The sequence below is a fragment of the Mobula birostris genome, chromosome 13, assembly GCF_030028105.1.
Source record: "Mobula birostris isolate sMobBir1 chromosome 13, sMobBir1.hap1, whole genome shotgun sequence".
In the NCBI taxonomy this organism is placed as follows: Eukaryota; Metazoa; Chordata; class Chondrichthyes; order Myliobatiformes; family Myliobatidae; genus Mobula; species Mobula birostris.
The window spans coordinates 102,366,043-102,382,962 of NC_092382.1; the positions used below are offsets into that span (position 1 = coordinate 102,366,043).

General features: G+C 48.1%; 1 protein-coding gene across 1 annotated transcript in view; it reads left to right on the forward strand.

Annotated features, from left to right (window-relative positions):
* The first annotated feature begins 905 nt into the window (after window positions 1–905).
* LOC140208133 (C-type lectin domain family 4 member A-like) overlaps window positions 906–16,920 on the forward strand; it is an 85,415-nt gene continuing 69,400 nt past the window's right edge. Inside the window, exons 1-6 of the mRNA XM_072276615.1 lie at window positions 906–981; window positions 1,709–1,780; window positions 3,002–3,121; window positions 15,103–15,219; window positions 15,427–15,432; window positions 15,631–15,723. Of these exons, the coding sequence (XP_072132716.1) occupies window positions 906–981; window positions 1,709–1,780; window positions 3,002–3,121; window positions 15,103–15,219; window positions 15,427–15,432; window positions 15,631–15,723 (484 nt within the window). The remainder of the gene's footprint in view (window positions 982–1,708; window positions 1,781–3,001; window positions 3,122–15,102; window positions 15,220–15,426; window positions 15,433–15,630; window positions 15,724–16,920) is intronic.

Below are 16,920 nucleotides of genomic sequence, written 5' to 3' on the forward strand. Positions count from 1 at the left end.
AGAGAGTGCGCCATTGGGCGAGAAAGGCGAGGAAACCATCTGAGGGGACTAAGTTTCAAAGTGAACTGCCCACCTCACTCGGATGGAGGGGGCTCTCTCACATTGTTGGGTTTGAGTGTTTCTCCTGCTGCCCTGCTTTCTCGCAGACAGAGAGTTTGAAGCCCCGGCCATGAACAGGAGCACTGGGAGCGCCCGATGCTCAAAACAGGAACCAACTGGCGGTGTTTTTGTCCCGGATAATTGAGGCTCTGTATGAGTGGCTAAATCCCCCTGTCGTTCCCTCTTTCCTCATTCCTGCCTCCGTCTCAACTCACCTCCTCCAATTCCTTTCCTTTCTCTGTACCTCCTTCGATTCCTCTTTCCCTCAGTCCTCCCAGAATCCCTCTTCCATTTCTACCGCCTTCTCTATCCTTCCTCTCCTCCTCTCCGCTGCCTTGTTCCATCCGGACCTCCCTCTCTTAGCACCGCTCACCGGCCCTCTCTTTTCACCATCTCTCCACAATCACTCTCCAACCCTCCCACCTTTATTTCTCCACGTCTCACCCTTTCCGCTCTCTTCTCCCCATCTCCGTCACTCCTTCCTCCCTCCTCTCTCCACACACCCCCTCTCCCCAGACTGTCCATTGTCACCCACCATTCTATCTGTACCCGACCCGTCTCCTCCCCTCTTTCTCCCCACTCTCATTACTCTTCCCCCTGTCATTCTCATTTCTCACGACCACCCTCTGGATCTTCCTCATTCTGTCTGCTCCTCACACTGCCTCCCCCTGCTCTCGGTTCCTCTCTTGTTCAGCTCTTCGTACGCCGTTGGTTGGTGCCGGTCTGACCCCATGTCAACACAGTCTTCCTCTGACAACGGTTGCTTCCCCTTTCTGAGCTCAGAGGCGCAGAGAAACCTCGACAGGATGGAGGACAGCGAGACTTACATGAATGTTAAGTTCTCAAAAACGGACTCAGGGTCTCCTTCCCGAGTTGAGTGGGGCAGAGGGACAGGCGACAGATCTATTCTGCAGCTTATCCCCGGTGTGTGTGATCGGACGGGTGGAGGGACTTTCACACTGTGTCTGACACAGGAGTTTGTAATGGGACGGTGAAGGGAGCTTCACTCTGTGTCTGACCCCAAGAGTGCGTGATGGGACCGTGTGGAGGGAGATTCACTCTGTGTCTGACCCCAAGAGTGAGTAATGGGACGGTGTGGAGGGAGATTCACTCTGTGCCTGAGCACAGGAGTGTGTGATGGGACGGGTGAAGGGAGGTTCACTCTGTGTCTCATCCCTGGATTATGTGATGGGATGGTGTGGAGGGAGATTCACCCCGTGTCTGACCACAGGACTGTGTGATGGGAAGGTGTGGGGGGAGTTTCGCTCTGTGTCTGACTCTGGGAGTGTGTGATGGGACGGTGTGGAGGGAGATTCACTCTGTGCCTGACTCTGGGAGTGTGTGATGGGACGGTGTGGAGGTAGATTCACTCTCTGTCTGAGCACAGGAGTGTGTGATGGGACGGGTGAAGGGAGCTTCACTCTGTGTCTCATCCCTGGATTGTGTGATGGGATGGTGTGGAGGGAGATTCACTCTCTGTCTGAGCACAGGAGTGTGTGATGGGACGGTGCGTAGGGAGATTCACTCTGTGTCTGACTCTGGGAGTGTGTGATTGGACGGTGGGGAGGGAGCTTATCCTTGCTTCTGACTCTGAATGTTCTGTCCCCAGCTGAACCCGATGTAACGTACGTGGAAATTAATTTCAAGAGCCCCTCTGAGCCCCGAGTCCGGACAGATGAGGGTCAGTTTACTCTTTGCTGGTGTTACTCTGATTTGCTGATGTTTCCAATCCTGTCGAGAGATCTCAGGGCAAGCGCATAGTTGACCTTAATGATTCCCTGTTTGAGCATCAGACGGAGGGAACGCGTGAAAAATGCGAAGATGAGGGAAATCTCCTTGATGGTCGGTGAGGAGTGTTGCGCCCTGGGAGGGGCAGACTAGAGGGAACGCAGTGGTATTGTTTGAGCAGAGAATGCTGTGGGAAGGGTCGGTGGGGAGAGATAGCATGGAATGTACCGTGTGGAGAAGGGGCAATGAGGAGCGATCGCTGTGGGGTGGGCGTGGTGGAGATCTATTTCGGGGTGCTGAGGTGGGAGATACGTGTGAGAAACAGTGAAGAGGGAGCTTGGTATAAAAACTTAACCACTCTCTTCCTTTTCGAACCACACTCTCTTTTCCCTCTTTCCCCTTCTCTCACCCCATCAAATCTCTCAATCTCTCCCCTGTGCCTCACTCACACAATTTCCCCTACTGTCTCCCACTCTCCCGTTCTCTTCGCCCTCTCTCAGTTTCCCCTCTCTCTCTCTCGTCTCTCCTCTGTCACAATCACTGTCCCTACCACTCTCGGTCTCCCCCTCGCCATCTTTCCCTCTCTCTCTGCTCACTCTCATCCGCTCCCCGTCCACCCCTCCCGTTCTTCCCACCTCTCTCTGTCCCTAAATTTGCCGCTCATCTCCTCTCCACGCCTTCTCCTCCTCTCTATCCACCCCTCTCTCCCGCTTCCCGACGCTCTCCCGCCTCGCTCTTTCCCCTCTCTCTGATATTCTCTTGTTCTCTCTTCTACTCTCCCTCCTTCTTCCTTTTTCATTTCTCTTACACCTCTCACTCCGCGCTCCCCGACACCCTCGCCGCTCCCTCTCTCCGACTCTCGCCCCTTTTTCTCCCCGTTCCCTTTCCCCATTCTTTCTCTCGTATTTCCCTGGCCAATGCCCACATCGCGCTCTCCCCTCTCTGTCCAAAGTGTTTTCCTTTTCTCTTTCTCTACGCCTCGGTCCTCTCCCCCCCACCCCCCCACCCTTCTCCCTGACTTTCTCTCTGGCTCTCGCACCCTTTCGCTCCCCTCACTTATCCCTCTCTCTCTCTTCCCTCACCCCTTTTCTCTTCTCTCTCTCCCCGACACCCTCCCCCATTTTATGCCGCTCTCACTCTCTTCCGTATCTAGCTGTCCGACTCTCTCTCCCAGACGGTCTGAACTCTACCTACTCAGAGCTGAAGTTTCGGAAAGAGGAACCCCGCATCGACGAGGACAAAGATCCTCCCATTTGCTCGGGACCCGGCGGGCTGCCAACCACAGCACAAGCAGGTCAGAGTTCGCAGATATGACGTCATTTTGGAGGGATGACATGTAAGAAACCAAAGTGACCAAGTTTTTAATGAATTTGAAAGCTGGGGGACTGATAAGATGTTCTGTGGAAGAGATCGAGAATCCCGGATGGTCTGTCGCCTCCCTGGTGCCAGGGTCCGCAGTACCTGGAATCGAGTTCTCAGTATTCTCAAGAGGGAGGGTGAGCAGCCGGATGTCGCGGTCCATTTAGGGACGAATAACGTAGGTAGGAAGAGTGAGGGGGTCCTGAAAGGTGAGTTTAGCGAGTTAGGCGCAAAGTTAAAGAACAGGACCTCCAGGATAGCGATCTCACGATTGCTACCAGTGCCACATGCAGGCGGGTTTAGAAATAGGAAGATAGAGCAGATCAACGCGTGGCTGAACTCATGGTGCAGCGGGGAGTGCTTCAGATTTATAGATAATTGGGCAGTTTTCCAAGGAAGGCGGGATCTCTTACGGCGGGACGGTTTACATCTGAACTGGAGGGGGACAAACATTCTTGCAGGTAGGTTTGCTAGAGAGGATCTAGTGGATATAAGCTAGATACAAAGGGAACAGGGAAGAAGAGTGCAGGAAGGGATGTAGGGAAGAAGGAAGTAAAAGAAGATGATAAACTTGTTCACACTTTTAGTGATAAACAGAGAGTAACAGGTCCAGCTTTTCATAAATGCATTTAATTTAATGCTCTGAACATTGTAAGAAAGGTGGATGCGTGTTGGGCATGGATTGCTACCTGGAAATGTGATGTTATAGCTTTTAGTGAAACATGGTTGCAGGAGCGGGGCGATTCACAACGAAATATTCCTGGATTTCCTTGTTTCAGGTGTGATAGAATCGGAGGGATTAGAGGGGCAGCTGTTGTCTTGCTTGTCAGAGAAAATATTACAACGGTGCTCTGGCAGGATAGATTCGTGGGCTCGTTAGAGAGGTTATTTGGGTGGAATAAATGAGCGGGAATGATGTAGTATCACTAATAGAGATGTATTATGGACCACCTAATGGGGAGCAAGAATTGGAGGACCAAATTTGTAAGGTGATAGCAGCTATATGTAGTAAGCACAAGGTTGTAATTGAGGGAGATTTTAATTTTCCACAAATAGACTGGGAATCGCATACTGCAAAAGGGCTGGATGGTTTGCAGTTTGTAAAATGTGTGCAGGGTAGGTTTTTGCAGCAATACATAGAGGTACCAACTAGAGAAGGGACAGTGTTAGATCTCCTGGCAGGGATTGAGATAGGTCAGGTGACTGAGGTATGTGTTGGGGAGCACTTCGGGTCCAGTGATCTCAACGCCATTAGTTTCAATATAGTTATGGAACAGGATCGGTCTGGGCCCAGGGTTGAGTTTTTTGATTGGAGAACGCGAACTTTAGGGAGATGCAAAAGGATTTAGAAAGAATGGATTGGGACAATTTGTTTAATTGGAAGGGTGAAATACAGAAATGGAGGTCACTTAAATGTGAAAATTTGAGGCGCTGATTTTTTCTGTTCCTGTCAGGTTGAAAGGAAAGATTAAAAGTTTGAGAGAGCCATGATTTTCAAGGGATATTGGAAGCTTTGTTCGGAAAAAGAGAGATAGCTACAATAAATATAGGCAACATGGAGCAAATGAGGTGCTCGAGGGTTATAAAGAATGTAAAACGATTCTGAAGACAGAAATTAGTAAAGCTAGAAGAAGATACGAGGATGCTTTGGCAAGGTAGGTGAAACTAAGTACAATCGGTTTCTACCGTAATATTGAAAGCAAAAGGATAGTGAGGTATAAAATTAGTCCCTCAGAGAATCAAATTGGACAGCAATGTGTGGAGCCAGAAGAGATGGGGGAGATTTTGAACAATTTATTTTCCTCGGTATTCACTAAGGAGAAGGATATTGGATTGTGCAAAGTAAGGGAAACAAGTAGAGAAACTATGGAAACTATGATGATTAAAGAAGAGGAAGTCCTGGTGGTTTAAAACAATATAGAAGTGGATAACTCTCCGAGTCCTTAATGGATTTTCCCTCGGAACTTGAGGGAAATTAGTGTGGAACGTGCAGGGGCTCTGACAGAAATATTTCAAATGTTATCAGAAAAAGGGATGGTGCCGGAGGATTGGCGTATTGCTCATGTGTTTTTTTCCAACCATTATTTGAAAGGGGTTCTAATAGTAAACCTAGCAACTATCGGCCTGTATGTTTGACGACAGTGGTGGGTAAATTAATGGAAAGTATTCTGAGATACGGTATATACAATTATCTGTCGAGACAGGGTCTGATTAGGAACAGTCAACATGGATTTGTACGTGGAAGGTCATATTTCGCAAAGCATATGGAATTTTTGAAGAGTTTACTGGGAAAGTTGACGAGGGTAAAGCAGCGGATGTTGTCTATATGGACTTCAGTGAGGCCTTTGACAAGTTTCCACACGGAAGGTCAGCTCGGAAGGTTCAACGCTTAAGTATTAATATTGAAGTAGTAAAATAGATTCAACAGTGGCTGGAAGGGAGATGCCAGAGAGTAGTGGTGTCTAAGTGTTTGTCAGGTTGGAAGCCGGTGACTAGTGGTGTAACTCAAGGCTCTGCACTGGGTCCAATGTATTTGTCACATACATTAATGATCTTGATGATGGGGCGGGAAATAGGATTAGTCAGTAAGCAGATGCTAACGTAGGTGGCGTTATGGATAATGAAGCAGGCTTTGATAGTTTGCAGAGAGATTTAGGCCAGTTAGGTGAGTGGACTGAAAGATGACAGATGGAGTTTACCACTGAAAAGTGTGAGGCGCTACATTTTCGAAGGGCTAATCAAAATAGAACAAACGGGGTGAATGGTAGGAAAGAGAAGAAGGCAGTAGAACAGAGTTATCTAGGAATAATGGTGCAGAGTTCCCTGAAGGTGGAATCTCATGTGGATAGGGTGGTGAAGAAACATTTGGCTCAACTCACTCTTCCTCATCCCTCTCCCTCTGTTCTCCGCACAGACTGCCTTCTCAATCACCCTCTCCTTGGCTCTGTCTCGTACCTTTCACTCCTCTCAAACTGTTCCCGTCTTCCTTCGGTCTCCCGCTCACTGCCTCCCCTCCCCCTCTATTTCTTACTCTCTCTCCCCTTTCTCATCTCGTTCTCTTTCCCCACACTCTCGCATTTCCTGCCCTTCGCCCCTTTGCTCTCTCCTCGTCTCTGTCCATTGCACTCACCGTCTTTTCTCTCTCTCTCTCCACTCTTCCAAACCATTTGCCTCACTGGCTCTCAGATCCCCCCTCCCCCTAGCCTCACCCTCTCTCTCTTCTGCTGTCTCTTCAACTTCTCGGCGACTCTCTTTCCCAATCTCTACCGCTGACTCATTCTCTCACTCTCTCTCTCCCAGACGACCTGGCCTCCACCTACTCAGAGCTGAACTTTCGAAAAGAGGAAACCCTCATCGAGGAGGATGAGAATCCTCTCATTGCTTCGGGACCGGGTGGAATGCCAGCCACTGCACGAACAGGTCAGAGTTCGTAGAAATGTTGTCATTTTGGAGCGGTCACGTGTCATACACGCAAGTCACCAAGTTTATAACGCATTCGATAGTCTGGGGGGCAGATAAGAAGTTCTGGGGAAGAGATCGAGAATCCCGGATTTTCTGTTGCGTCCCTGGTGCAATGTTTCGCGATACCTGGGATCGAATTCTCAGTATTCTCAAGAGGGAGGGTCAGCAGTCAGAGGTGGTCGTACATTTTGGGACCAATGACGTGGATAGGAAGAGTGTGGAGGTCCTGAAAGGTGAGTTTAGTGAGTTTGGCGCCAATTAAAAGGACAGGACATCCAGGATTGCTATCTCAGGATTGCTACAAGTGCCACGTACAGGCGGGTTCAGAAATAATGAGATAGAGCAGATCAGCACGTGGCTGAAGACACTGTGCAGGAGGGAGGGCTTCAGATTTCTAGATAATTGGGCAGTTTTCTAAGGAAAGTGGACCTGTTCCGCCGGGACGGTCTATATCTGAACTGGAGGGGGACAAATATTCTTGCAGGTAGGTTTGCTAGCGTGGCTTAGTGGATTTAAACTGTGTACAAAGGGGGAGGGGAAGAAGAGTTCAGAAACAGATGTAGGGGAGAGGGAAGAAAAACAAGATAGTAATGTTGCTCGCACCATCGGTGACAAACAGAGAGTAAGAGGTCCAGATTTTCTTAAATGCATTTATTTTAATGCTGGTAGCATTGTAAGAAAAGTGCATGAGCTTAGAGCATGGATTGATACCTGGAAATATGTTGTTATAGCTATTAGTGAAAGATGGTTGCAGGAGTGGTGTGATTGGCAACTAAATATTCCTGGATTTCCTTGCTTCAGGTTTAATAGAATCGGAAGGACAAGAGGGGGAGGTGTTGCATTGCTTGTCAGAGAAAAAAAATTACAACGGTTATCTAGCAGTATAAATTAGTGGGCTCGGCTAGAGCAGCTATTTGGGTGGAATACAGGAATGGGAATGATGTAGTAACACTTATAGAGGTGCATTATGGACCACCTAATATGGAGCGAGAATTGTAGGAGCAAACCTGTAAGAAGATAGCAGATATTTTTCGTAAGCACAAATGATTGTGGGAGATTTTTATTTTCCACACATAGACTGGGAACACCATACTGTAAAAGGGCTGGATGGTTTGGATTTCGTAAAATATGTGCAGGATAGGTTTTCGAAGCAATATATTGAGGTACCAACGAGAGAAGGGGCAGTGTTGGATCTAATCTTAGGGGATAAAATAGGTCAGGTGACGAAGATATGTGCTGGGGAGCACTTCGGGTCCAGTGATCACAATGACATTAGTTTCAATATAATTATGGAACAGGATAGGTCTGGACTTAGAGTTGAGTTTTTTTGATTGGTGAAGGCTAACTTTAAGGAAATGGGAATGTATTTATAAGGAGTTGATTGGGACAATTGGTTTTATTGGAAGTGTGTAATGGAGAAATGGAGGCATTTTAATGGTGAGATTTTGAGATACAGAATCGTTGTGTTCCTGTTAGGATGAAAGGAATGGTTAAAAGTTTGAGAGAACCATAACTTTCAAGGGATATTGGAAGCTTTGTTCGGAAAAAAAGAGCGATAGCTACAATAAATATAAGCAGCATGGAGTAAATGAGGTGCTTGAGGAATGTAAAGAATGTAAAAAGATTCTAAAGAAAGAAATTAGAAAAGCTAAAAGAAGATTCGAGGTTGCTTTGGGAAGTAAGGCCTTCATATATCAGAGCATTGAGAATAGGAGTTGGAATGTAATGTTAAAATTGTACAAGGCATTGCTAAGGCCAAATTTGGAGTATTGTTTACAGTTCTGCTCACTGAATTATAGGAAAGATGTTTAGGGGTAACACGAGGGTGAGCTACGTTACTCAGAGCATGGTAGCTGTGTGGAACGAGCTTTCAGTAGAAATGGTAGAAGCAGGTTCGATATTGTCATTTAATGAAAAAAAAGGATAGGTATATGGACAGGAAAGGAATGGAGGGTTATGGGCTGAGTGCAGGTCGGCGGTACTAGGTGAGAGTATGAGTTCGGCATGGCCGAGAAGGGCCGAGCTGTCCTGTTTCCGTGTTGTAATTGATATATGTTTATATTATATGGTTATAGAAATATAGAAACATAGAAAATAGGTGCAGGAGTAGGCCATTCGGCCCTTCGAGCCTGCACCGCCATTTACTATGATCATGGCTGATCATCCAACTCAGAACCCTGCCCCAGCCTTCCCTCCATACCCCCTGATCCCCGTAGCCACAAGGGCCATATCTAACTCCCTCTTAAATATAGCCAATGAACTGGCCTCAACTGTTTCCTGTGGCAGAGAATTCCACAGATTCACCTCTCTCTGTGTGAAGCAGTTTTTCCTAATCTCGGTCCTAAAAGGCTTCCCCTTCATCCTCAAACTGTGGCCCCTTGTTCTGGACTTTCCCAACATCGGGAACAATCTTCCTGCATCTAGCCTGTCCAATCCCTTTAGGATCTTATACGTTTCAATCAGATCCCCCCTCAATCTTCTAAATTCCAACGAGTAAAAGCCCAGTTCATCCCGTCTTTCTTCATATGGAAGTCCTACCATCCCAGGAATCAGTCTGGTGAACCTTCTTTGTACTCCCTCTATGCAAAGAATGTCTTTCCTCAGATTAGGGAATCTGCCTGTACCACTTCCTCTGTCAGCTCATTCCACAGACTGACCACCATCTGGTTATCACCTGGCTCTCCTATTAAATCCCTTTCCCTTCTCACCTGAGCCCTGTGCACTCTGTTCCTCTATTCTCCAAGTACCGGTAACATAGACGTACGCGTTCACCGCTCATGGTTTCATACTTGTCTGTCAGGTCACTCCTACGTTCCAAGAATAAAAATCCGAAACTGCCGGATATTCTCCATAAATTAGTTCCTCGCATCCGGCAACATCCTCGTTCCCTTGCTTCTCTCACCTCCATCCTCCCATTACACACCGCACCCTCTCTGTCCCTCACCTACCCCATTCACCTCCTTTGCTTGCATCCCGATTCTCCTCCACCACTCTCCGACAAACCTCTCCCGATCTCTGCACTTCTTTCTCACCGTCTCTCCCAGTCAATCCGTCCGCCCACTCTCCCTCCACTCTCTCTTCCCCCATTTCCTCCACCACAGTTTCACTCGCTTTCCTCGTTCTAACACCGCCCACCACGTTTCCTCATCTCTCCCCCTCCTCGCCGTCGACCTTCACCTCAATCCTGGGCCCTCTGGTTCCCGATACCTCGGACCTGAGGAACGTCTGTGCTCATTCACCCGGCCTGCGCCGCCACGTGGTTTTACACAGTTTGTGACGTCACCCCTGCGTTCCAGGGAATAAAGTCCCGACCTGCCCGACCTCTCTCCATGCCTCACTCCGCCGTGCTCAACACCCTCGTAAACCTTCCAGCTCAGCGGCCTTTCCGATATCCGGGCGACCAACACTGAACAAGTGCGGCGTCACCGCACAACTGCAACGTAACCTTCCGACTCCTGTACCATCATCTTCCAGAGCAGTGTACCATCTGAGACTTTGTTAACATCTAGGTACTCTCCCTGGGTCTCAGGCCATCCAGTATCTCCCTCCCTACTCTGTCTTGCACGTCCCTATCTCACCGCTCCCTCCGTCTCTAATCAGTCCATTCTTTCTCCGTATCTCCATAGATACACAGAACATAGAATATAGAATAATGCAGCACAATACAGGCCCTTCGGCCCACATTGCTCTGCCGACCCTCAATACCCTGCCTCCCATATAAGACCTCACCTTAAATTGCTCCACCTGTCTAGTAGTCTCTTAAACTGCACTAGTGTATCTGCCTCCACCACTGACTCTGGCAGTGCATTCCACGCACCAACCACTCTCTGAGTAAAAAGCCTTCCTCTAATCTCCCCCTTGAACTTCCCACCTCTCACCTTAAAGCCATCTCCCCTTGTATTGAGCAGTGGTGCCCTCGGGAAGAGGCGCTGACTATCCACTCTATCTATTCCTCTTATTATCTTGTACACCTCTATCATGTGTCCTCTCATCCTCCTTTTCTCCAAAGAGTAAAGCCCTATCTCCCTTAATCTCTGATCATAATGCATACTCTCTAAACCAGGCAGCATCCTGGTAAATCTCTTCTGCACCCTTTTTAATGCTTCCCCATCCTTCCTTTAGTGAGGCGACCAGAACTGGAAACAGTACTCCAAATGTGGCCTAACCAGAGGTTCATAGAGATGCATCATTACATCGCGACTCTTAAACTCTATCCCTCGACTTATGAAAGCTAACACCCCATAAGCTTTCTTAACTACCCTATCCACCTGTGAGGCAACTTTCAGGAATCTGTAGACAAGTATCTTCAGATACCTCTACTCCTCCACAGTGCCAAGTATCCTGTCATCTACTTTGTAGTCTGCCTTGGAGTTTGTCCTTCCAAAGTGTACCACCTCACACTTCTCCGGGTTGAACTCCATCTGCCACTTCTCAGCCCACTTATGCATCCTGTCAATGTCTCTCTGCAATTTTCGACATTCCTCTACACTATCTACAACACCACCAACCTTTGTGTCGTCTGCGAACTTGCCAACCCACCCTTCTACCCCCACATCCAGGTCGTTAATAAAAATCACGAAAAGTGGAGGCCCCAGAACAGATCCTTGTGGGATACCACTAGTCACAATCCTCCACTCTAAATGTACTCCCTCCACCACCACCCTCTGCTTTCTGCAGGCAAGCCAATTCTGAATCCAACTTTCCAAACTTCCCTGGATCCCATGCCTTCTGACTTTTTGAATAAACCTACCGTGTGGATCCTTGTCAAATGCGTTACTGAAATCCATATCGATCACATCCACTGTACTACCCTCATCTATATGCCTGGTCACCTCCTCGAACAACTATATCAGGCTTGTTAGACATTATCTGCCCTTCACAAAGATGTGCTGACTGTCCCTGAGCAGACCACGATCTCTAAATGCCCATATATCCTATCTCTAAGAATATTTTCCAACAGCTTTCCCACCACTAACGTAAGGCTCACTGGTCAATAATTACACGGACTATCCTTACTACCTTTTTTTATCAAGGGATTTACATTCGCCTCCCTCCAATCCTCCTGCACCATTACTGTGGACAACGAGGACATAAAGATTCTAGCCAGACGCTCAGCAATCTCTTCCCTCGCCTCGTAGAGCACCCTGGGGAATATTCTGTCAGACCCCGGGGACTTATCCGTCCTAATGTATTCTAACAACTCCAGCGCCTCCTGTCACTTAATATTAACATGCTCCAGAACATCAACCTCAGTCATATTGTCCTCACCATCATCAAGTTCCCTCTCATTGGTGAATACCGAAAAGAAGTATTCATTGAGGGCCTCGTTCAATTCCACAGCCTCCAGGCACTTCTTCCCACCTTAATCTCTAATCGGTCTTACCTTCACCCCTGTCCTTCTTTTTTTCTTCATATGATTGAAGAATGCCTGGGGTTTTACTTTACTCTACTCGCCAAGGCCTTCTCATGCCCTCTTCTTGCTCTGCTGACCCCTTCTTAAGCTCCGTTCTTGCTTCCCTATATTCCTCAATAGACCCATCTGATCCTTGCTTCCAAAACCTCATGTATGCTGCCTTCTTCCACCCGACCAGATTTTCCACCTCACTAGTCACCCATGGTTCCTTCACCCTACCACTCTTTATCTTCCTCACTGGGACAATTTTATCCCTAACATCCTGCAAGAGATCTCTAAACATCGACCACATGTCCATAGTACATTTCCCTGCAAAAACATCATCCCAATTCACACCCGCAAGGTCTAGTCTTGGACACAGAGAAAACAGCCGGTATAACAGAGGCCCTTCGCCCCACAAAGCCGTGCCGAACATCTCCCTACCTTCGAACTACCTCGGCCTGTCCTTAGCCCACTATTTTTATAAGGTCCATGTTGGCATCTGGGGGTCTGTTAAAAGGGCCCATCGTTCCCGCCTCCACCTCCGCCGCCGGCAGCCCATTCCATTCACTCACCACTCTCTGCGTGAAAAACTTAGACCTGACAACTTCTCCGCACCTACTTCCAAGCACCTTAAAACTATGTCCTCTCGTGCAGGCCAATTCATGGGGAAACGCCTCTGACCATCCACACGAGCAATGCTTTTCATTATCTTGTACACCTCTATCAAGTCACCTCTCATCCTCCGTCGCTCCAAGGAGAAACGTCCGAGATCACTCAACCTATTATTATAAGGCATGGTCTCCGTTCCAGGCAACATCCTTGGAATTATATCCTCCCTTCACTTCTCTCACCCCGTCTCCTCTCTCTCCTCCTCTCTCACCCTGTCCCTCTCTCAAACACTTTCCCCTACTGTCTCCCACTGTGTCTTTACCTTCGCCCTCTCAGCTCAGTGTTATCCCTTTCCGAACCCCATCGGTTCTTCCCACCCCTCTCTGTCCATAAGTTTCCCGCTTCTTCTCCTCCTTATTCACCTCCATCTCCCTCTCCCCGACGCTCTGTCTCCTCGCTCTTTTCCCTCTCTTAAATTCTCTTCTAGCACCCCCTCATCCCACTCACTGTTGTTGTGTTTCTGCAGTCTCACCCGGCACTCTCTTCCTTCTCCCTCCGTCTCTCACTCTCGCTCCCCTTTCTAACCTCGTTCTCTTTCCCAACATTAACGCATTTACTCGCCCGTCGCCCCTTCGCGCTCTCCCCATCTCTGACCATCGCTTTCACCGTCTTTCCTCTCTCTCTTCTCTCTCCCCTCTCTCCCTACTCTCTCAAAGCATTTGCCTCGCTGTCGCTCAGCCCCTCCTCCCCCTCGCTTTACCCTCTCTCTATTCTGCTGTCTTTTCACTCTCTCTGCGACTCTCTTCCCCATTCTCTACCGCTGACTCATTCTCTCCCTAATCTGCCTGTCTTACTCTCTCTCACAGACGCCCTGACCTCCACCTACTCAGAGCTGAACTTTCGGAAAGACGAAGCCCTCATCGAGGAGGACGAGGATCCTCCCAATGCATCGGGACCCGGAGGGATGTCAGCTACTGCGGAAACAGGTCAGAGTTCACAGTAGTGATGTTATTTTGGAAGCGTCACGTGTCATTCGCCCAAGATTGTCGAATTTGTAATTCATCTGTCTCCACCACTTCTCTGTAGCACATTCCACCTCCTGTCTGTGACGTATATAAGTGATCCGGATGAGATTGTAGTTGGGTGATTTGGTGAGTTGTACATGATGCGAAGATGGGTGGTGTTGAAAACTGGCAAATTAATTCAATGCGACATTGATCAGTCACAGATACAGTTGGGGAAATGGCAGAGTTTAACCCGCCGTGTATCCAATGTGTGAAAAAAAGAACAAAGCGGGAAAACAATAATACAACTGTGAAAAATAATAATCACTGAATCCTCCAGTTTCAGCTGGTGGCGAAGAAACCGAAAAAAAATGTTGACATTCATTTCTAGAGCTATAGAATAGAAGAGCAGGGATGTGATGTTGAGGCACCAAAAGGCACTCGTGAGACACTCTTATGCTTTATACTTTATATTTTATACTTTATTGTCGCCAAACAATTGGTAGTAGAATGTACAATCATCACAGCGATATTTGGTTCTGCGCTTCATACTATTTAAAATAGTTAAAATTAGTCAATATTAAAAATTCAAATTATAAATCATAAATAGCAACCTGAGAAATGGGAAGTAAGGCAGTGCAAAAAAACCGGGAGGCAGGTCCGGATATTTGGAGGGTACGGCGCAGATCCGTGTCAGGATCCATTCAGCAGTCTTATCACAGTTGGAAAGAAGATGTTCCCAAATCTGGTCCTAAGAGTCTTCAAGCTTGTGAACCTTCTCCAGGAGGGAAGAGGGAGGAAAAGTGTGTCGGCTGGGTGGGTCGTGTCTTTGATTAGCCTGGCGGCACTGATCCGACAGCGTGCGGTGTAAAGTGAGTCTTCGAGTAGTGTGTGCAGTTTTGGGCTCCTGAGATATACTGACATAAGAGAGGGTTCAGAGAAGATTCGCGAGAATCATAACCGGAATGAAAGGGTTATTGTATGAAGAAAATTTGGCAGCTCTAAGGCTGTATTTCCAGGTGTTTAGGAGAATGAGGGATGATCTCATAGAAACGTTCCGAATATTGAAAAGCCTGAACAGGTTAGATATGGAAATGTTATTTCCCCTGGTAAGGGATTCTAAGACAAGAAGGTACGACTGCAGGATTGAAGGACGTCCTTTTAGAACTGAGGTACAGAGAAATTACTTCAGTCATAGGTGGTAATCTGTGGAATTCGTTGCCACGAGCAGCTGTGGAAGCCAAGTCATTGGGCGCATTAAAGGCAGAGATAGATAGGTTCTTGATAAGCCAGCTTTTCAAAGGGTATTGGGAGTAACAGGGGAGTGGGGATGACCGGCAGGATTAGATCAGCCCATGATTGAATGGCCAAGCAGACTCGATTGGCCGAATGGCCTACTTCTGCTCCTATATCTCATGGTCTTATGGCCGTATGGTCTCTCCACAGGTGCGCATGAACAGGAGTCGAAACTGAAGATCGGAAATAGACCGAACCGTCAGATCTGCCTCCTCTGCCTAGTTACGTCCGCCCTCATCGTGACAGTGATCGGACTCTCGATCCATGGTGAGTGGAATCGTCTCCGGGTGGAGTCAGATCATAAATAAAGAGAGTGGAATAAATTGTTTTTTTTAAAACACCACAGTGACACCCACACGCCCCTTACCGTAACACCGTTTTAAAAAAAAAACGACACCGTAATACGGACACATCCCTAAAAGTGATAAAGACACGGCCTTAACCGTAAGACAATCAAGACTCATCGTTCGCTAGCGTCACGTGTCACTGCAAACGGTAAACGTCTTTCACCATCTCTCTCAGTATCACAGATTCATCAGTCTAAGATCACCTCCGACCGAAACTACCATGACTTAATCTCAACCCTTGAATCCAAGATGGATCTCTCCCAGAGAAACTCTCTCAATAATTTTTCTGCGCTCAACTCTAATCTGTCCGTTCTGAAACGAATGCACACAGAACTCCTTCACCAGTTCACTGAGATGGAAGCGAAGTTCAGATCTGTCAAAGAAACCAAGGCTCAAATCTGTGAATTCTTGACCAGCAGAAGAGGTGAGGCATCATCCCCCTCTTTAACACGCTCCTCATCACAGGGCAGGCAGAGAGAGAGGAAGGGTCACACTGTTGTCGACATCGGGAGTGTGTGAAGAGATGGTATGGAAGGGAATTCACTCTGTATTTGACCGGTGAGTGTGTGATGGTGCTGCGTGGAGGAAGTTTCACTTTATCAGTGAACCCGCGAGAGTGTGCCGGGACGCTGCGGAGGTGGATTCAATGTGTGTCTGACGACGGAATTGTGAGACTTAACATTACAGCTTCAGACTATGTCTGACTCCGGGAATCTCGTATGTGACAGTATGGATCCAGCTTCACTCTGACAACCGGATGCTGCGATCGGACAGGGTCCAGGGAGCTGTACCCCATGTCCGTTCCCTAAAAGGTGTTATGGCAACGTGGAGAGAGAGTTTCACTCTGAATCCGGGAGTGTGTGATGGGAAGGTGCAGCGGTGGTTTCATTCTGTGTCTGAATCCGGGAATGAGTGATACGACGTGACAGAGGAGGCTTCACTCTGTGACTGAGTCCGCTAGTGTGTGATAGGATCCTGGAGAGAGAACTTCACTCCGTGTCTGACTCCACGGAATTAGTGATTGGATGTTGTGGAGAGAGTCTGACCCCGTGAGTGTGCCATGAGAGGGTGTGGGCGGAACTTCGCTTTATGTGTGGACACAGGGGCGTGCGATGTTTCAGTGAGATCTTCACTCTGTGACTCACCAGGGAGTGTTTAATGGATCGTAAAGAGGGAGATTCACACTGCGTTACACTCGGGGCGGGTGGTGGAGGTGGTGATCGGACTGTGTGGAGGGAGATTCATTCTGTGTTGACCACGGGAGTTGTGATGGGACGAAAGGTGGGAGATAAACACTGTGTTAGACTCGGGAGTGTGTGATGGGCCCTGTGGGGGCAGCTTCCCTCTGCATCTGACACTTTGTTCTGTGGTGTGTTGAGAAGCTGCAGAGGGAGAATCACTCTCCCTCTGACAGTTGTCGTGTGTGCTGAGGGAGTTTATTTCCGTGTCTGATCTCGGGGATATGTCATTGGCCAGTGTGGAGAGAGCTTCACTGTGTGACTGACCCCGGAGTGTGTGATAGGACGGTGTGAACGGAGGTTTAGACTGTGTCTAGCCCTGGGAGAGTGTGATGGGATGTTGTGGAGCGAGCTTCACTCTGCATCTGATCCCAGGAGTGCGT